Genomic DNA, 21,582 nt, shown 5'->3' on the forward strand with positions numbered 1-21,582 from the left:
AGGGAGACAGACCTTTCTATTTCTCCTCCCCTGAGCAGCAGGTGAGCATCTGTGAAGGGAGGGCATCTCCCCTGTTCCTGAGAGCCCCGTCAGTGGGCGAGGGCGGCCTGGGGCGGGCTGTCTGCGCCTCCAAGGCAGGCAGGAGAGCACGGCTGGAGCAGAGTCCATTCACAGTTGTTAACAGAAATCTGCCATTTTGGCAGTAATTGGGCCCGTGGTGTTTCAGAGTTCCCCTGTGAACAGGCTGTCCCCCATCCTTCCCTGGCGCTGAGCGAACGACTGATCTAACACACACAGCCCATCGCTCTGCACTGCCGCTAGCGCCACGGGCATTTATCTATAGAAGGAAGGAAGCTGACGCGACCCAGACAGGGATTTATGGTCCCACCTCCATTCGGAGGGTAATCTTAGCACTGGCATGGGGTGCAAAAATTTTAGTTGGTGAGGTGGGCACACCTTGAAAATCTGTGTCCCAAGGAAAGGTTTCATTTGTGAGCTGTGTTCACAAGTTGCTACTAATCATCTATTTAAGTGTGCCCAGTTTTGGACTGCTAAGTCCACACAGAAGTATAATGATCAGGAACGATTTTGCTGCTCCAGATGCAGGCCTTTTTAGTTTGGCATGCAGACTGTGCTGTAGTAGAGATCAGTGCTTTAGAGACATAATTTGTGCATACGTGAGAAGTTTATTAAGGAATCGCTGATGTCTTAATTGAAGAGCTCAGTCCATCAGTTCATCAGCATTTTCCACGGGAGGGCTGGAGGTCCTACCTGAGCTGGACCCTTGCCCTGAACCCATGGGAGGAGGGTAGGGTGGTCCCGGTGTGCACAGCGATGCATCCTGCCCTTTGTCGATGCATCCTGCCCTTTGTCGCAGGCTGGGAGCCGGGCTTGCTTTGCCCCAGGGTGATGTTTACCCCTCCAGAGCAGGGGGTACTGTCCTGTTGGGGATGCCATTGCTCGTCGCTGGGTGCAGTGTGCTCCCAAGAAGCGCAGAGCTGGGATTTCCTGGGTTACACAAGCTGCTCAGCCTCAGCTAAGGCGCACTGGACCAGGCTGGTACTGAACCTGCCGCCCCGGCTCCTTAAGGGGTTTAGCATTTGCACATGGGAAATAAGCATTTAGCAACAAGAGCCACTTTGTTGGAAAGCCTCTGTCTGCGGCAGGGCTGAGCTTACCCACCCCGATCCAGCAGTGCCGGGTGGGAAGGGGGAGCCTGGGTCGGATACTGTGCGGGGTGCAGCCCCAGGGCAGCAGAAACTTGGAAGGGCCCATCTCCACTGCAGCGGTGCCTTTGGGGTGGGGGGAGCCGGAGGAAGGGAAGACATCCTTTTCCTGAGGGGTTAATCTCAGTCAGAGTGGTGGTAAGGGGCGGGCAGCTGCCTGCCACAGTGAGATTTAGCTAAGGGAAAGGAGAAGGGTGCAGGGAGGTTTCTTGGCTGTGCTCTTAGTTCTGGCTGTGGATTAGCGGGGAAAGCCACTGTCATCGCCATGCCATCACTCTTCTTTCCCTACCACCCACATCCTCTCCTCTGGGTGGGACAGAAGCTGCTGTCAGGGGGTCTTTCAGGCTGCTGTGGGAGCCAGCTTGCTTTTAAGCCTGTATCTGTTGTCCCCAGAAGCCCTTACAACTATTTGCCACCTCTGTTTGCTCTCTCCCCCTCCATTTCAGACATGTCCCCCTGTCCCCATCGGGACACTGCGTACTTACCACTGGGGCTCCCATCCCACCCAGCTCCTCAGCCAGCTCCCTGGGGCCCTGCAGGAACTGGGCACCAGCAGGTAGGCAGCTCAGCTGGGCATCGCTCGGCAGGACCGCAGCCACGTGCCGCATCCTCCTGCCCGCCCCAGGGGAACGCTGGCAGCAGCGTGGAGCAAGGAGTGCGGCGCGCTCACGCCTCATTGCTTACTGCACAGGAATAGCGGTGTTTGCCAGCAGCTGCAGCTGGGGATAACGCTGCCAGCTGTCTGTTTTCTGGCTCAGAAACTGAAAAGCGTATTTAGAGGTAGCAAGACCCTGCGCTTGTTGGTTTAGTTGGTGTTTGGGCTGGCAGGGCTGCTGTCAGGGTGGTGCAGAGAGGGATAGCTGGCAGCCCGTGCTTCCCTTCTGTGCCAGGAGCCCCATGCCTGGCTGGCTGGGGCTCAGGGTCCCCCAGCCCCTGACCCCTGTGAGAGGCTTGGTGACAAAGTGTGTTCTCAATGTGCTGGCTCACTGCTGCTTCCCATCTTGCCCTCCTCAGCAGCTGGCACAAACTCTGCCAGCGCTTGCAAGAGATAGGAGCAAAGTAGTGAGCTCCAGCAAGGAGTTCACTGGTCCAGGATGTTTATTGCATCCAGAATCTTGCAGACCCCTCATTTTTGTGGCTTTATCCCATGGCTGTTGGCTTTGCTTCCCCTTTGGGTGGGGGAGAGGCTGTGCAGCCTTCCTCCCTGGGTATTGCACTGCTCAGGCTCATACAGTGCACGGTGCACAGCAGTGTTCAGAGACCCCACAGGCTTCCAGGAGCTTCCTCTGACCGCAGCCACCTTGGGTCTGGCCTAGCATCTGGTTTCACTTCATGCCTTTTTGACCCAGCTCCTTGGTTCCCCAGCTGCATGGGTGGGATCCTGCAGGTTGTCCACTTTTCTGGAGACAAGTCTGCATGGAGAGGATCCACATCCTCATCAGCAAGGCCAGTGGTGGCTGCGCACCTGGTGTGGCAGGGTTGCAGCCTCTTGGAACATCCTGGGTGGGTACAGGCACCCAAGCCCAGTCTGCTGCCTGTGAGGCTGGTGCTTTGGGCTTTCTGTTGGTCCCCCAGCTGCCAATAACTCCCCCGCCCTGCCTTTCCTGCCAGCAAGGGCACCCTGCTGCCTTACCAGAAGTTTCCAGCTCATCGCACGAGGTTGTCCCATAACCCAGAGCTGAAGTAAACAAGTGGAAGTTTGCGGGTTTGGACAAAGTCTTCCCCCACCCAGCATTTGCCCCTTGCTGTGCACTAAAGCAAGAGAAGGACTTGCAAAATACAGCTGATAGGTGGAGAGGTGCCTTCTGCTCCTGGCAGCTATCCCCAGCGAGGCATTTTAAAGGGTGCGATGGCAGCTCTGCGAGCTGGGGCTCAGGACCACCAGCCTGGGGGGCCGGGGAGGTGTGGCCGGAGCGCCCTGTGCTGGGCCAGCAAGGGAAGTCCTGGTGGAAGCAGGGTTTTTTATCTGGGCTGCCTGGGCCTGACATTTGAATGCTTGGAAATGCTCTTCTCCAGATGTTTCCTAGCACACGCCGGCTCTGTTTATAAACAGCTCCTCAAAGCAAAGCCCGTTGGGGCTGCAGGCAGGCGCTCACAGCAGCAGCCCTGCGTGGCTCCCCCGCACCGTGCTTCAGGGTCTGGGGCCCGGGGTCACCTCTTTCCCCTCCTGTCTAGAGGGATCAGGGCAGTTAACAAAAGCTCGGAATGCCTCCTCTTCCTTTCTCCTCCCCTCCTCCCGGCCGGCAGCTTCCTGCCCTGTTGCATCCCGGTGGTGGCCAGCATCTCCAGGCTGCCTTCCTGCCCTGGTTTTCACTGCTGGGGGATGGAGGGTGGGGGCGGACAGAGAGGGAGGAGGGTACCCCGGAGCCAGGGCTGGTGGCATGCTGCCCTGCCTGAGCTGCCTGTCCCAAGGGAGATCCTGGCTGCTCCGGGGGCTTGGGGCAGGGAGATGTTTCCGTTGCATCCAATTGGGGTTCGGTTCCTTAATGGTTGTGTCAGGCCAGGGAGGCTGCACCCCCTCCCTGCATCCTGACAGCATGCTCGTCAAGTCCCCCGTGTTTTTCTAAAATCTGAGGTGAGTGCCCAGGGGAGGCAGGACAAAGCAGCACGGGGCACAGGCTGGGTTAACTGGCTGGCTGGTTGTTGTGCTTCCCCAGCACCATCTCCTCCAAAGAAAATTATGCTCTCGTACCCACCACTCCTTCCACTTCCAGATGGGTAGAGGTGCCCTTCAGCCATGCTCTTCTCTGTCCTGGGCCCTGCAGAAGGACAGCACCAAACCCTTCCATTAGAGGGACAAAAGCCAAGTGAAATCCGGGCTGAACAGATGCTGCCAGCAGCCCTGCCAGAATACCTTTCCCTCGGCTGGCCTGAGCCTGGCGCTGGAAGGGCTGCGGTGCGGTGCTACAAGCAGGTTCCCAAGCTTCGGCACTGCGGAGCCGCCTGCAGCTCATCGCATCCTGGATCTTGCCCTGGCATCGCTCCCTGGGGATGGTCCTGTCTTCCCCCCCCCAGCCCCACTTTCCTGTGGTCCCCACGTGTGGCTGGGGGAGGATGGCCCCATCACGCCGTGCTGGTGCCGGGAGGAAGGGCTGAACAATTGCTGCTTGTCGGTCTGTCGCCTCTCCCTGCTGAAAAGGGCACATCGCTGCCTTCTCGTTATCAGCCGTCGCCAAGTAATCCGCTGGGGAACAACGTTGCTGAAAAATGGCATAATTTGATACAGATCTGCTTTCACCCCACTGCAGCCTGGCAGTGCCAAGGGCTTGGGCACTTGCATTTTTCCTATTCTAGTTGCTTGCAGGAGCTGTAATCTCATCCCTCGGCCTGGGCAGTGTGTTTTTGGAGGTCAGAACATGAAAGGACTTGGCTCCGCTGCTGTGGAGCTGGAAAGGTGCTTTCCTCCATGGTACTGGTCTCCCTCCTGCCAGCTTCCAGCATCATTTTTTGGGCACGGGGATGGCTTTCCTGGCACTGCTAGGGAGAAGCAGTGAGAGCAGAGTATGCTGACGTGGGCTGGAGCCAGTCTCTGCTCAGACCCCTGGCCCTGAGCACCTCAGGAGGCTGATCGGTGCACGGCTGGGTCTGGTCTGGTTGAGCTTTCCTCTAATGCTGTGTGGAGAGTGCTTTGCCTTCCTTTTCTCATGAGCATCCACGAGTTGTCTTTGTGGTGACCTGGTGCCTGTCCCCAAGACATAAGTGCTCTTTGCGGAGGCAGAGAGCCCTTTTATCCCTTCCCTTTAGATCAAATGAGCACTGCTGCCCGTGGGCTCCAATAAGGCGGTCAGTCCTCCGCTCCCTCTCCCCAGGAGGCGTGGAGACGCCTGCTCAAAAACTGAGCCCTCCTTCCATGGAAAACTGGCACTTGGAAAAACCCTTTCCATCCGGTATAGGCGAAAGGAAGCAGCATAAAGATCCTTAATTAAATGAGAAATACCAGAGGTTTGAATCTAAAGCATCTAAATGGAAAGTTGTAAGGAAGCGATGCATGTGAAAGATGTGAGGAAGTGGTGGTTGTGGTTCTCCAGATCAGGAAATAAAAAAGGTGCTCACAGTTGACATCATTAATAGATCCACATTTTCTGCTGGGATAATTCTGCTGGTGGCTGTCAAATCCTGGCTCTCACCTTGGCCAGTCTTGCAGTGCTGTACTGGGGATCCAGAGGACAGGATGGAAGGATGGGTTTAATAGTCTGATCCTTGTACAAACTGTAGGATTCCCTGAGCAGGTACCTGTTGGAGCTGAACCCAGCTTCTTACAAGAAAACTTTCAATGTAAATGTTTGCAGTGGGGGAGTACCCACCATGACTCTGGAGCTGGCCCACTGACTAATGTCCCTGCATCTTCTTACATCTGAATTAGCCCAGCTTCAGCTTCCAAGCGTGGGACCACTTTAAACCTTTGGATGGTAAATCCACACTGTCTACCAATGCCTTCTTGTTTCCTGGAGGTGCATGGAGACTTTGGTCAGTGTCTGACGGATTCAGACAGGAACCAGCAGCAGGCTTGGCTTATTCTTTCTAACAGTGTTTCTTCCTGACATCTCCACAGCAAGGTGCAAGAAAACCCTGCTGTAGCTTCAGGGTAAGTGTTAGGGCTGGAAGGAGACCATAGTGCTGGCAGCCTTGGGCTGTCAGATGGTGGCATGGGGGCCACGGATCCCTCCTGTCCTCCTCCAAACTGCAGGCTTGGCCAGCTCTCAGCTGCCCAGCTTTGCAGCAGAGGATGCTGCTTGGGGGCAGAAGACTTTCAGATTCAAGCCCAGCTGCTTGGGTAATAGCATGGGATTAATTCAATTTGCGCAAGTGGGAGCAGCCAATGTGGGTATGGTGGGGTGTGCTCACTGCCCCAGGGCTGAGGAAAGAGCCAAAGACATTTTTGGGCTGCTTGCTTAGGTAGTCTACATTTTTTCCCATTTGAATCACCCTCTGGAGTTAGTTTTGTGTATTGCTAGACTTGCACTTGCTCCCTTCTCCTTGGCAGCTGCAAATTAGCTGGTGAAGACTGCATCTGCCAGAGCTGCTACAGCTGAGCCTTCCTTGGGCTGCACATGCTGAAGGCAGTGCTTGTTTGCTAATGAGATGTTGCCGTTGGCTTTCTTTTTTTATTTTTATTTTGAAAAAACATTTCTGCCACTCAGATTTATTTCAAGCCTTTTTGCGCAGCCTCAAACTAGGGCCCATCTTTGATCTGGAGTTTCCCCTTAATCAAATAATAATAACGATGTGAGCACTGCTGCCGAGATCCTGTTAACTGCAGGACATTTTCCTGGTATGTACCAGCTGTGGGGGCACTTCTGGTGGTTCACCCTACGCACTGGGGATGTGCTTTCATTTCCCTGCATAGCCAGGGACGAGCAGTCGTGCAATCCTGTATCCAGTTGCCTCACCACAGCCATGCTGGTAGAAACAAAAGCGTCTTTAGGAGAGAGCAAGAAGAGTGGTTTGAGGTCTGAGCAATATCCTGTGCAGGGGGATGGAGGGAGATGCAGCCCGTGAAACACTGGGCTGCTCTGGGAGGCTGGGTACCTCCAGCCAGCAGAAGACAAGCACTGCCTGTTCCCTTTGGTGGGTGGTAGATCCTCTGCTGTGATCCAGACCTGCCCAGGCTTTGGGTTGCACTGCCTGATTCCCCTGTTCCTGTTTTTCCTCTCTGCAGGCACACATTCTGGCAGTATCGCCGTGAGAACCCCCAAACCAAAGTGGGGGACCCCCCTCCTGATGGACTGCCCGGCTTTAACAGTGGTGTCCTGCTGCTGAACCTGGAAGCCATGAGGCAGTCCAAGCTCTACAACCAGCTGCTGGAGCCCACCATGGTGCAGAAGCTGACAGAGAAGTACCACTTCAAGGGCCACCTTGGGGACCAGGATTTCTTCACCATGGTGGGGATGGAGCACCCAGAGCTCTTCCACGTGCTTGACTGCACGTGGAACCGGCAGCTTTGCACATGGTGGAGGGACCATGGATACAGCGATGTGTTCGACCAGTACTTCCAGTGCGAGGGTGAGGTCAAAATTTACCACGGGAACTGCAACACCCCAATACCTGAAGACTAGGGCACCCACCGCCCTTGGGAGCAGCTCTGACTGCAGCAGGCGCTGCAAAGCCATAGTGGCTGCACCGGCAGTCCCTCAGGAAGGGTGGCCAGACCTGATCTGTTGCAAACCTGGGGGATCCCTAGGGATCCAAAGAGCGTTTAGTATCCCACTGCCGGTACCTCACCCCTCCAGGAGGAAGTGCAGTCTGGTAGTTGGAGCAGAACATCCACAGTCACCATGCCCGGGGCTCAGCTCCTGGCTCTGCTTGGGGCAAGTCCGTGGTGCCAGTCTGTGCCACAGCTGCTGGGGCACAGGGACAGCAGAGGGGCCATCGAGTGCCTGCTGCTTTTGCACATGGCAGGGTGCTGCTCCCTGGGTGCTGTGCAGCCTTGCCTTGTCTAATGACCAGCAGGAGCCCACAGCCAGGCAGTTGGCTTTTGTTTTGGCATTCCCCGGTGGCCCATTTCTGCACTTCACGCAGGCACCGTCCTCAGGTCATTTTCTGTTTGAAGCATTCCAGAGAGGCGAGAGGGTTTTAAAGACTGAAAAGCTGCTTTAAATTGGGTTACTTACAAACAAAAATTGAATGCTAGATGAGCTTTAAAGCCTTCCATTGGTTCTTCTTAGCAATAAAAGCTTTACTGCCCTATCTTGTCTTAGAAGCATTCAGCGAGTGTGTACCAATAGGTTCATTTTTCTAGCTTTGCCTTTAACTTTTTGTACGAGAATAAAGCTGCAGATGTAAAATGCACTTGGCTGTTTTTCTGCGGCACAACTGAAGTCCTGTGTGATTGGAGGTTTCATGCTTTTACCGTCATGATTAAAAGGTACGTGATGTATATCTGTTGGGCAGTTGAATGTGGTGCCCCACATAGCTTATCACTGTGATTATCCCATGTCTGTCCCAAGCGAGTGATGCAAATAAACGGGCCGGCACATAAACCAGATTTCAAAAAAAGATCATGATCATTGCCGTAGCTGGGGTTGGTTTGGAAGGAGCCGGGAGCTGCCTGTGCTGTGAATGAGCAGCCTTCAGGCAGGAGCACTCTGTTCCTACATAAATCCTGTCTCGGCTGGCCCGGCTGGCGGGTGTGAGCTGCTCCTGCACAGGTCTCTGTCAGAAGAGGTGCACAAGCACATTAACCCGCTTCCAGCCCTGCTTTCTTTACACCAAGCCAGCATGTGCCTGCGTGTGTGTTTGTGCGTGCATCCGTGTGATGTGCATGTGCAAGAGGGTTGGGGACCTAATTACGGCTTAACCTAATAATGGCACGCATGGTGTGTGGCAGGAGATCCCTGGGAGCCTTCCCGTGCCCGTGGATGAATGAATGAATGAACGTTGTCTTTGCTGAAGGAGAGGCTCTCCTCCCTCTAACCGATGGAAGGGGAACAGCAGGCTGCAATGCAGGCTGCATCCGTAAGCTACCTGCTTTGATTTGCTGAACTGATCCATTTCGAAATAGCACAAAAGCTCAGCTTTTAAGTATTTTTACATCCCCAGGGAAGGAACAGCAAAGAGGCGATTAAAGGTGAGTGAACGAAGCAGTAGTCTGCTGTATTAGACTCACATTCTCCCCAAAAAGCAAGGTGATCAGGCCTCGCTGTGCGAGGCGAGGCAGTCAGCCAGGGCGCCCGAGGCTGCGGCAGGGCCAGATGCAACGTGGTGTTGCTCCCCGGAGGGTTTGCAGCGAGGGGGGTCGATGCTCCCCGGAGGGTTTGCAGCGAGGGGGTTTGCAGTGGCGCAGCTGGCTGGAGCTGTGGCTGTGCCCGGAGAGCACATGCCCTCCCTGGGATGCCGGAGGCTGGGTGCAGTCGGTGCTGCTCTCTTAGGTGTGAGCTGGGTGGGGATGTGCGGCTGGGAGCAGCTCCGGCAGCCAGCCACCTCGCCCCAGCCCCTGCTTTCTCAGGCTTGCTGGGCAAAACAGGGAGAGGGGCAGGGCTTCCTGGTGCAGCGTCACCGTCCCGTGGTTGGCATCAGTGCTTCGTCACCACCCTGGCCTGTCCTGAGGCCCCTGCACTTGGCCTGAGCAGCTCCCGAGGCTGCCCCATGCACGCTGCCCCGGCCGTGCCTGGGGTACTGCTGCGAGGACTCAGCCCTGCGCTCACCAGTCGAGGCACGCCGGTGGCACCAGTGACACACAGGGCCTCACGTGCCAGGGCAGGACCTTGCCACTGGTTTGGAATGGCCATGCTGGAAAGGCAGGCCAGGCAGCTCATGTCACTGGTTTTGGGGAGCAGTGGGGCAATGAGCAAACATGGCTTTTTCCCAGGGCTGAGCAGCTCTGGGGTGGCTCCCGGTGTCAGGGCTGGCCCGAGGGCACCATGATGGGTTTGGGATGGCATTGCCACAGGGTGACACCAAGGCTGCTGGTCTCAGGAGCCAGGTCTGCATGGGGCTGGGTGCACCCCTGCCCCACAGGGGCCCCTGGAGCCGGGCCAGGCACTGAGCCACCTCCACCTGTGGCTGGGGAATGCTCTCCACAGGGCTGGGAGCACCTTCCCCCTCTCTGTGGGGTCCTGGGGGCTACGAAGGGGGTTATGTCCTCATGCGGCCACTGTGGCCCTAGGCTGAACCCTTTTGCTTAGGTATTTTCCAAAAAAGGAAAATCCTTTTTTTTTTTAATGTTTCTGTTCCAAATGGCGGTCCACTGGGAAACTCACTGACTTCTTCAGCTGGAAAAGACATGGTAAGTGAAACATTCAATTCAGCTTGGGGTGGTTTTCCCCAGGCACCACAGACGGCCCAGCGGTGCAGCTCCCCGTGCAGCAGTGCCTGCCCCATCCTGACCCACATGGTCCCCAGGGCCGTGACTAAGCACCGCAGGCAGCACAGACCCGCACAGCACTATATATAGACACTGCACGCAGCCGTGGCTGTGCTGCCTGTGTAATTATCTCCCCTTCATGCCCTGCTGATTGCAGGCACTAATGAGCTCAGCTGCAGAAGCCACTGTGGCAGCCTGGGGCTGGCGGGCATGGGCTGCCAGCTCAGCCTTTTCGAAGGGTGCTGCCACCGGGATTGCTCTGGGGCAGAAGCAGAGCTTGTGGTGCTTGGCCAGGGCAGCAGCATCCTCGCGGGCACTGCTGGCCCAGGGACCCTTCGCTCCCCGCAGGCAGTTCCTGTGCTCGGTGCCCAGCCAGCTGGCAACTGCTGGGCTATCCTATGTCCTTCCTTCGGTGGTAATTCCTGGAAGAATGGGGACTTTCCACCCCCATCCCTCCTTGCCCCCTGACACCCTCCTGCTGCGCAGCCCAGCCTTGGGCAGACGCTGCTCCAGGTGCACAAAGTCAAACCTGAGCTTCCTCACCTGGTCCCTGTGACATTGGCCTGGGACCATCACAACCAGCGTTACAACTGCTAGCACAAGCATGGTAGGAGATGCTCAGAAAGCATTAAGCAGCACCGGTTTGCCACTGGGCACCAGGGCTTTGCTAAGGTGACCCTGTGGCAGCAGCTCTGGGGCTGTCCCCAGCGGCTCATGCCATGTCCTTGAGCCAGCACCATTCCCCTGCCTAGCAGAGGAGACCTGTAGGCTCCAGAGCCCAGTTTTGGGTGGGTTGAGGCTCCCCTGGAGACATGGCAGGCAAAAGGCAGCCCTGGGCAAGCGGCAGGTGAGGACACGGTGCTGTGGCACACGGTGATGGGGGACACAGATGTGGGGAGCAGAGGACTGGCCCTGCCAGCACAGGCTGGCTGCGAAGGATGGGGCTCTGCCCTGCGGGGTGCGGGCATCGCACCCACAGCAGAGCTGCAGTGGCTGTGGCCGGGCCCCCTGTAAAGGGACGGTGGGTTTTACACTAAGGTGTCTCCGTCCACAGCTCCTCCAGCGTGCCTGTTGGCTTCCAGCTCCTTGTCTTCTCACCCCCTTGCTCACAGCAAAGTGCTGCTCATGCCGACAGTCCCGTGTTTCTCCAGGACAGAGGAAGAGACAGGATTGCAGAGTGGGCTCCTTGGACTCTTCGTAAAAGATCAACAAAAGTGGCAAGTGGAAAAGTACCTCTGTATCTTGAGCTGAAGGAGAAAATTAAATTTCTTTTCTTGTATCGTTCAGCATTCATGAGAAATTGCATGTAGAGCAAACAGTATCCCCCGTTTCCCGGCCAGCTTTGCTTCCCATGTTTCCCCATGTTTGAGCTACACGGGATTTTTGCTCTCCTCTCCCGTGTTTCATAACACTGTCAGTGTTTATTCTCTTACTCATTTGTACTTCTTTCCCATTTGAAACGATCGATTGTTGGCATAAACTCACCTAGGGAGCAATTACTGTAAGCCTAACCCAAACAGGCGCTGGGGGTGCTCCATTAAGCAATCCCGCCGCCCCCCCCCCTCCGCTGCTCCCAGAGGATACGATATTTACTTTTCAGCTCTCCGCTATTCATACCGAGCGCACTTCAGTCAGCGTGCCAAGAATAACACAAACCATAACAACGGGCTTCAGCGCTAAGATGGAGTTCCTGACTTTGCAAAACAAAACAAAAAGCCAACCTGTTATTTCGCCTTTGCGAAGAAATGCCGGGCTGCAGCAGAGCGAGCGGGCACCGAACCGCCCCTCTGCCTCCCGCAGAGCCACAGGCAGCGTGGAACCTGTCCCAAGGGAAGGCAGAAAGAGGCAAAAAAAGAGCAATAAGCCTGGGACATGTGGCAACTGCCAGTTCTTCCTTTCCATGCGTTTTTTTATTAGTTACTGCATTGTTCTATGAGCTTTTCCTCAAAAGCTTTGCAGAGCCGTGGAGGGACGCATTCCTTAGCATCTGTGAGTATTTCAGCCAGATTTTTAGTAGCTCCATCTCCGACTATCATAAGCTTCGTGGCTTTAATTACTAATTGCAAAGAAATTGCTGCCCGGTCCTGCTAGTTTTTCTCGTGGTGTCAGGGTTCAGTTTGTGCAGTTCTCCTCTGGAAACTGTTTATTCACTAACCAGCCGCTAATGGGGGGAGCACTTGGAGCAAATTACCTTACTAAGATATTTCACAGGAATTAGCTACATTGTACCTAAAGTCTCGATGTTAATTCAGGCCATTTGCCTATTGGAAGACCAAGCTGAAACAAAGCAGAGTCTGGAGCTGCCAGAACGGGCCGCAGGTCTGGCCCTGGCAGGAGGCTTTGGCATTGCTCACCTGGGGAAGGGGATGCTCAGCAGCTTGAGGGGCATTCCTCAGAGCCAGATGTGTCTTTCCTGGGACAGATGTTGCTTGAACTGCTGTTGTGGCAGGCAGGAACTCATGCCCTGGGGCTCCAGCTCCCCTCTGTGCAGACAGGCACCTTAGAGCTCTTTCTCCCAGCTCGCTCTGGATGGATTTGGCACCCTGCAGCCCTGGCAGGGTGCTTGTCCCTAGTGCCAGCCTTCACCAGTGCAGCCCCAGTACTAGCTTCTACTCCCACTCAACCACCGTTTAGCAGCAATTTGTGACCCTGCTGATGACGATCCCAAAGCCATGCAAGCCACAGGCTGCATGCAGAGCCCTGTTCACAGAAGGCATTGCACGAAGTGTCTCCATTTATTGCCTATACAGAACGCTTGCTCTAAGTGTGTTTTGCAGCTGTTGAAAGGTTTGGGGCCTTTGTCATGATGCATCCCCTCCTTGCAGCTGGGCAGGATAAATCAACCCTTTCAAGTACTAAGGACAGTTTCAGTTTAGGGAACAAAATGCTTGCAGATGCCCTGTGGCACATGAGGCTCTAGGCAGTGTGTTAGAAAGAAAAGGTGTATTGCTTTTTCTGCACGCATTTTACTTTCAAAATCATCTTTTTCTATGCTGGAGGACTTTGGCTACCTGGGGAACACAGCAAAGGCATACCCTTCCAGCAAGATCTGCCAAGCTTAAGAGAGAGGGAAGTTTTATACGGAGTGCTTAAAAACACCAGCAGCAGTACGGAAAAACTGAATGGGCATGTGAGATCAAGCCCCTGGGCCATGGAACGGGTGCATGGAGCGCTGGCCAGGTAAACGATGCTCAGCTGAACCGACAGGCCTGATGGTCCTGCGGCAAAACTAGTCAAAAGCCATTATCTGGAAAATGGGGGATCATGGTGACACAGAAGAACCTGCCACTGATGCTGAGCTGTTCAGGAGAGGGAAACATAGAGCTGACGTGAAGAACTGCAGAAAATGTGGGTGATATGGAGAAATAGATAACAAAACGGGAATAAAATTCATCATCGACAGATGCTGGGTAGTGCAGATGCAGAAGGACATAACCCAAGGGTACAAGGATGAGCTGTGGGGAGCAGGAATGTGATCTGGGAGGTGGCACGGGCAGCTGCCTGTTGGCATGTCCCCTGGTTCCTCGCCTTGCTGAAGCCAAGAACCTACGTGTAGGGGGTGACGAGGGTGGGATTTCTCTCCGTTTGCTGCCCACGCCAAGCGGTGCCCTGGCAGGCTCAGAAGGGGCACAGCAGCTGTCCCCTGGGCACAGGGCAGGAGAGCCACAAGTGCAGAGCAGGCAGGTGGGCTACACGGCCAACACTGCCGGTCTGTGCTCTGCCTGCCCATGCGTGTCCCTGCAGGCTGCATTTACAGGGTTCCAGCTCCAACCTTGAAAACACCCTTGGTCTCTGCTCCGTTAGCCCACCAGAGCTGGCGCAGAGGCTGTTTTCTGGGCAGAGTGGTGAGCATCAGCTGTGGGTGGCTCCTCATGTCACACCGACCACGGTCCCCTCGGCAGCAGTCATCGAATGATTCTGCCAGTGAGAAAATCTCCTTTTGTGGGGGAAACTCTTGGGCTTTCAGTACCATCTCAGGGAAAAAACGACCAGGATTGCTCATGATACGTCTGTGAGTCCCCTGGCAGGGACCCCACGGGGTGCTGCAGAGCCAAGGTTGGGTTGGAGAGTGGCAGTGCACCTCTCCAGGGATTAAAAGAGCCTTCAGGTTATGGACAAGGATGGTGCGATTGAGGGGAATCAGCAACATTTGCACCCTCTCCTGGGAAAAAATGAAATGTTGCAATTATGTAGGATCTCTGCTCAGTGGTTTGGGAAACTCCTAGCACTATAGAAAAGACAGAGGTGTCCAGCAGTAATTTTTGTCTGGTAATTGGAAAAAACGTCCTGGCACTGTAAACCACTGCACACAGCAGAAGGGAAACAGCAGTGCCTACAGTCCGGTAGGGCTGGGGCATATTCCAATTAAATAACAGAAATAAACCATAATGCCTATGCAGAAGGCAAGGAGCATGCTAGTCCTGTGCCGGTGTTCAAAGGAGAAGGCTGCCAACTCCAAGGTAGCAGCTTGACTCCTAGATTGGGCAAAAGGTTGGAAAACTGATGTAAGATTCACCACATAGTGAATTTTCCAGGTCAAAAAGTTGCGACCTGGAGCAAGACAGCAGTAATCTGTTTTTTAATGATGCAGTAACTAATCTAGAACTAAATACCATACAGTGGGAGAGAAACCGGAGGCCAGCACACTGTGCCTGTGCTGACACACCAGTGTTTTGCATTTTCAAAGCAGCAGACGTTGCAAAAATAGGAAATACAAGAAGTCAGCACTATTAAACCAAATGTAATGAAATATCCTATCATGAGTCATTTACTTGTAAACCTCAAAAAATTTTCAGCAGATGCCACTAGATTTCTTTTGCCAGTCATTGCTCCAGTGAAGTTTTTCCAGCAAAGAACAAGGAGGATATAAACACACAGGGTGTTTCATCTTCTCCTTCCCTCAAGAGCTGTGTGTAGTAGGATGCATTATCAAAAAATAATAATAGAGGAAGCATTTAAATAATGCTGGGCTGAGCAGGGAGTGCCAAGGCAGTCATATACTTGTCATAAAAATGGAGTACCAGGTTCATAATGAATGAATGTGTCAGCTGAATTTAGGCAGGAGCATCAGGCAGGCTGAGTGGGTGCCGGTAGCATCACATACAGATGCTGAAAAATGATTCTGTGGTCTCCAGTACAAACCTACCAGCATGTGAAGTTCTGCAGCTCCGTCTGCCCGTGGGCTTCTGCAGCCTGTGCTCAGCCAAGCCTCCCTGCAAAGGGACCATATTGTCCTGGGTTTAGAGGGGATAAAGAAGGAGAGGCTGAGAAACCACTGTCTGACGTGGAGCCAGGGGGGAATTTCTAGATTCTCTGACTGTCTTTGCAGCTGTCAGTCCCAAATGTCCCAGACTAGGACGCTGATCTGGGAACCAGGTGTCCTGGGGTGATGTGGCTTCTTTTCCCTGTTTCATTTTCATATCCCTCACAGGGGAGCGATGCCCACCCTGCTGTGGTGGGCTAGTTCAGCAGGTACCCAGAGCATTGCACGCACACTGGAAAGGACGTGGCACAGGGTGCTGGGGACATGCCTGTAAAAGCACCAGGTAGGGTGCACACAGGCACCCAGAGTGGCATGGAAGGGTGGCAGGGCATGCTATGGGGAGACCTTCTGCAGGCAGAAGTCCTCGCGGAGAAGCAGCAACACTAGAAAGTGAAGTCCCCCTACCCCCAAAGTCACATCTGGGACAGGACATGGAGTTGAAGTGCCACCGCACTTAGCAGAGCAGGAATGCTGTGGGCAGACATGAATTATATGTAACGGTCTCGGCCACGTTTATCTTTCTTGAAATAACTTCGCTTTTTGTGGATCAGTTGTCTGAAAACCATAATTGACACTCTCCAAGCCCTTTATAGTTGCTTGTAGAATAGTGACCTTCTGGTAATGCAAGAGCAGGCATGGACCTGACCAAAGCTAAATCGGTGCTGAGGCCAGCAGCAGGGACAGGGCTGAGGGAGAGGACATTTGTGGCTGTCCCACACCTGCCCGGGGACGGCATTTGTCCCATGGGGCCCACTCTGCTTGCACCCTCAGCAGCTGTGAGCCGCAGGGAGGGCACCGGGATGTTAGCGACAACCTGGGGGTCCCGGCATCGCTGCAGGGGCTGCCGGCCTGCCCACGTGGGCATGCATCGGGGTCTAAGGGTTCCTCCTACAGACCTTCCAGGTTCACTCTGCTGTCAAATTTCAACGCAGTTAAAATGTGGGTTGGTGCCTCCAGATTCCAGGTGTGGGGAGCGTATGGGTGAGCTCGTTCATTTTGCTTGCAGAAGCCAGAGACCTGGGAGCTCCATGGTGCCATTACAGGAGGTCCCCTGGCAGAGCAGCGTGCCCCACTGCTGTCTGGTCTTAGTTAAGAGCCAAGTTTGTATTTTTTTCTAATTTCCCCCTCAGAGAACAGATGTCACAGTCTTTTGCATTCAGAAGATCTAACTGTGTTATTTTTAACCAGCCTTGTGGAAAAAAACATACGGTGCATTGTGGAAGAAGTTAAGAGTCACGTAAAGCTCAACGGAGAGTAAAGAGGCTCAGCTTGGCGGGGGAGGGGGCAGATGCCTGCCCCAGGAGAAGGGAGGCTTCCTCCGGGCCACCTGCCTGGGGGGGTACAAACAGAGCTGCAACGTTAGGTGCAATGCATTCATGCTGAAATGATAAATTATGCTGAAAAAGATAAATGGGTGGATTCTGAGGTTTGTAGCATAGTAGCAATTCATTGCCGAGGTTGCATACGCAGCGCTTCAGCAGCAGCGGGGCAGGGGCAGCCGTAACGTCGGGGGGGATGCTGCCCTTGCGCCTGAGCTGCTCCGAACCGGGGTGCAGGGGGCTGCGCCAGGCTCGGTTTCGTTGGAGTTGTGTTCAGCTCCAGCTGGTGAATGGGTGTCCTGGGCTAAGGGCGATGCCAACGGCTGCTTTGCTTCCCGCTGCCCGGCCTTTGCAAGTGTGCCCATGGCAGGGGGCTGCAGCGCAGCACGGCCTGGGCGGCGGCACCGGGTGCCCAGTTCCCACCATCCCTCCCCTGAATGGTGCAGCTCAGCAGCCCTGGCTTCACGCACGAGGGGCTGGCTGAGCTGGGAAACATCCCAAGATAGGCACAGATGGCAAAGCACAAAGATAACTGGCTTGTCAGGGCACGCCTCTGCATTTCCATGTACTCAGAGCCGAAAAAAATGAAATCTCCCCTGTAATCCCAAAATTCTTTTGATGATGAGAAAATGCAATTGAAAAGTTTTGTTGCACAACCTTCAAGATCAAATGATGATTTGTTTAGAATGCACTTTGTGGTATTACATGGCATACAGGCTCACCAATTAGCTGGAAGCAAATATTCCTCCTCATTTTCCGTGAGTGTGTCATTAGGATAGTGTCTCACCAGTTGAACATTATCATTATCAGCTGCAAATACTGTTGAAGTTCAAAGCATTTGCTTGTAGTTTACATTTTATATTTTCAAATATTGTTAATTCAGTTTCATTGCTGCCTTGGAAATAATCAGATGATGATCTCTTCTGCTTTCAAACTGCCATAACAAACAACTGTTGGAAATATTCTGATATTTCTACAGCTGGAAGTATCAATGGCAATCACAGAAAATGCCCCTTTCAAGTAAATCTTTCATAGTTTATTTTCCGGAGGAAGGAAGAACTAAGGTATTGTATTCAATGCACGTAACTTCTGTCTGCTGCTCGTCGCTGGTGTCTCCTCCAACCTTCACAGCAGCTCCGAGCCACCAGCACCCATGCCCAACACTGCTACACAACCTGGCTTGCCATTGCCCTCCAGCCCTTTGACAAACCTCTGCAACCAAATGGGGGGCATTTGGTGGGACATATATATGCTTTTTCCATAGTTATGAATGAATACAAATCTTAGCCGTGCCATTTCCCTGTCTGGATCGGCAGCGTGAAGAGCAGAAGCCTGGTGGAACCTCACTGGGCATGCCCCATCCCAAGCATGCCGCCTCGGCATGGGGTGTCCCTGCGCAGAGTGCCTGGGGGGGCTGTCAGGGCAAGGCAGAAGGAAAACTGCCACCAGGGTTTGTGCTGGGCTTGTGTGCAGGGGTTTGGGTTTTCCAGCCTGACTCCCACGCCGAGCGCCCCGTGTCCCTGGGGCTGTCCAGGATTGCTCTTCAGTGGTTCCTCTGCTTGCACCAGTTTTCTCCTTGTTCAAACAAAGCAAATTATAGAAAAGGAGTATTTTTAGGAAAGCTCCCCCACCACCCTCAGCCTGTTGCCTGTGGCCGGTTTGGTGTGGGGAAGGCTGTGGGGCTGCTTCCCCTCCCTTGCATCGCGCTGTGGGGCAGAGACGCATCCCTAGTGAACAGGTAGTGGGTGTTTTACTGTTTTAGGAGAAAATTTGATCTCAGAACTGTAGCTCCTTCCCAGCCCGCCAGTGACAGTGCCAAGCCAGGTTCCCAGGAGCATCTCATGGGAAGGTCCATGATGCCCTCCTGGCCTGTGGGGTGGCTCTTGCTAGGGAGTGCTGCAAACCCAGACTGGGAGCATGCTGGGGAGGTCCCCAGGCCTGGGACCCCTTCTCCTGGCACCGGGCTCCTCCGGGCTCTGCAGAGGAGGATGGAGGCACCACCCCTCACTGCCCCCACCTTCTCCCCTTGTTTCAGCCTCCCCTGTGGGAACAACTTGTCATGCCCCACACTGTATACTGGACCGGCAAAACTCCTTGACCAGTTGATCTGCAGACTGTAATTTTCTAGCAGTATGAAATTTTTATGCATGGGAGAGCATTGCATGATCTGTGCTTGATGGGAGAGAAATGTTTTCAGATAGGGCAAAGATCTTCGGTCACAGGCATTCGATAGAAATAAAGATTGAGAAGAGCTGTACGAACAGTGATAAATGCTTCTCACAGAAAGGGCAGTTAATCCCAGAGGCCCCAGCTATTTTTCTTCTTTCAGAATGATGCTAGGCAAAAATACCTGCTAACAGTGTCATCTTTAAAGCCTTGAGAGCTTCAGAGGAAACTAAAAACCTGCTGCTGATGGTATTAAGTTCAGTAAAAAATTTCAGCCCTGAAGAAACACTTCCATGTGTGTTGCATGGGAGGCTTTGCATCACGAGTCTTTGGCTATAAATCAAAAAGCAAAATAAATCAAGATGTGGGGCTTTATTCTGCCTCATCAGGTGAAAGCCCCAAACATTGGCTGTTCCTTGCTCCCAGGCCATGCCACCACCGGGCATGTTCTGTTCTGCGCCATATATTCTGCATTAGCTAGGCTCTCTGCATGGATTTATGTTCACATTTATGTTCACACCTTGCCAACCTATGCCTCCAGAGGGAAAAATGATAGCATGAAAGGCAATATCTGCTGGCAGCTTTTGCACCCACCAGGAGGAGGCATGAATTATCTCCAGTCGCTATCGGTCATGCTTATAACGCAAGAGGCTTCTTTCAAGATGCAGTGGCACACAGGCTTTTTGCACATTAAATGTTAAAAGGTAGTGTCAACTTTCACAGTAATTTAAGGCTGGCATTCCTCCCTGCCTTCTTCTTGCTTCCAAAGTGCACCAAAGGGCATCTTTCATATTTTTAGGAGGCTTATCATTATTAGTCATCATAAGCAAAAGGCTTTAAACACTCTTATTGTGTCTCGTAGACTGGCTTCATTTGACACCTGGCCCAAAATGCAGGGTGTCCCTTTTGTCTGCACTACCGGGACATTTGGCCAAGGGGAACGAGTGTCTGAGGGAGGGTGAGGGCATGTGGTGTGCATTTGTACATGGGCATTTGTGTATATGAGATTCTTCATCTCGTCCTCCCCAGCCTTTGAAGCAGAGGCAGTGGCCCACAGGAGGGTGGGACGGTGCTTTTCCTGGCACAGGGACACACACGGCTGCATTGCAGAACAGGAGCATGAGTGTTTGCACATGGGCACAGGCGTTTTGCTGGGGGAAGCTGAATCAAGAGACCCAGGGCAGAGCTGCAGGTGATTTGGGGGGGAAAAAAAAAAAAATTATAGCTGAGGAGGGATGTGCACGCCAGTCAGTGTTAAACACGGGCAAGCAGCAGCTCACTGCGTGGTTGTAGCCCTGCTGTCTCAATGCACCTTGGAGGAACTTCATTGAAATTGTCTTTATTTTGCTCTGTGTGAGATGCAGATGGCAGGTGAGACACAGATGGAAATTCGAAATTTGGTTGTGATTTTTCAAAACCAGTGTTAATCCATGGAGTTTAAAAGGGAACCACTCTCCAGCAGCAGGGTTTATCCAGCCCTGGCACTGGTGGGACCCCTTCTCCCTAAGCAGGGCCTGAGCTGGTTCTGTGCAGAAGCTGTCTGACCTCCCTCTTCCCAAAGAACGGCTGCCCTGACCTCGGCGCCAGGCCCTTCCTGGCAATTAGCAGCCAGCCAGGCTAAGCAACACCTCCCAGCAGAGCAGCGCAACCAGGAAAATGGACCCTGTGCTTGATCCAGTGCTGGGAAGCACCACGAGCTCCAGCCAAGTGAGCACTTGGCAGACCAGGCCATGCCCCAGGTGTCCCGAGAGCCAGAGCCGCGGGGAGGAAAGCCCTCATGGTTTGCAGCACACGTGGTTTGCAGCAGGTTATGCTCTGGGGTGCAGGGAGCAGGGTTGCCATGTGGCTTCTGAGAAGTGACAAGCAGCCATGTACAGATCTTGCACAATGTCACAGTCTGATTTCCAGAGCTGCTGAGCTGCTCTGTTGGGAAGAAGAGCCACCGAAACTGGGCTGTGGGCCAGTCTGCACCCTGTTGCTTGTGGAGCGCAAAATCTTCCGCCCTTCAAGTTGCAACATACACACAGCACCTCCTGTCCCCCTGGGATCTCCCACACTGTCACGCCTGTTAGTGCTGCTCTTGGTTTGTGCTGCAGCAGGGATGAGCAGAGCTGCGCCGGGTCCCCTTGCCCCTCCTTCCCCATCCCTCTGACTTCCTGGTGCGGGCAAAGCCCCAGCACCAGCCGCTGTGGGCAGGAGAGAAATGTCCCTTCCAGCCACCGTGTCCCCCATGCTGCTGGTGGTCAGAGCCGCCAGCTGCCCAGTGCCCTCTGCAAAACGTGCTTGTCAGCTAATGTTCCCAAGGTGGCACATAAGTGTCCTCATGTCCCCTTGGCCAGCACATGGCTTCACCTGCGATTCTGTGCCAGGGGGCAGGGGCTGTGGCCCTTGGCCCAGCTGCTGGCCAGGCATGGAGGCAGGGGATGCTGCAGGCTCACTGCACCTGTGGAGCTTGTCTGGGGACTGGTCACCACTGGGAACCCCAGGGCAGTAGCCCATGGACCGATATCTGGGATTGCCATAATGAGCATGCCATGGCAGGCTCATTATGCCCTCGTTAAAATGAGTGGGCATCACCGCACCACTGAAGGATGCTTTGCCACTGACCGGCAGCCGCATCTCCAAGCCGTAGGGAAAAGGCAGCTGGTGGCAGAGGGATGTGCCGAGGCTGGAGCAAAGGGAAACAAGCAGGAAGGGCAGCTGCCTGCTGGAAGGGATTAGATGCAGCTCTGAATGTGGAGCAGGGATTACCCGCAGCCCAGCCTGCCAAGCAGTGCTGATGTGGAGGATTGAGGGGAAAGGAGG

General features: G+C 54.0%; 1 protein-coding gene across 2 annotated transcripts in view; it reads left to right on the plus strand.

Moving 5' to 3' along the window:
* Positions 1-20,706, plus strand: part of XXYLT1 (xyloside xylosyltransferase 1) — a 50,083-nt gene extending 29,377 nt beyond the window's left edge. Inside the window, exons 4-5 of one of the 2 annotated variants that reach the window (XR_005107218.1) lie at positions 6,886-7,420; positions 20,696-20,706. Coding sequence is in view for 1 of the 2 variants with exons in the window: in XM_037406555.1 (XP_037262452.1) it covers positions 6,886-7,282 (397 nt within the window). In the remaining variant the exon portion in view is untranslated. Of the gene's footprint in view, positions 1-6,885; positions 8,016-20,695 lie in introns of those variants that run through there. The other variant, XM_037406555.1, reaches the window with a different exon arrangement.
* Positions 20,707-21,582: the final 876 nt, after the last annotated feature.

The sequence above is a fragment of the Falco rusticolus genome, chromosome 13 (assembly GCF_015220075.1).
Source record: "Falco rusticolus isolate bFalRus1 chromosome 13, bFalRus1.pri, whole genome shotgun sequence".
NCBI lineage: Eukaryota > Metazoa > Chordata > Aves > Falconiformes > Falconidae > Falco > Falco rusticolus.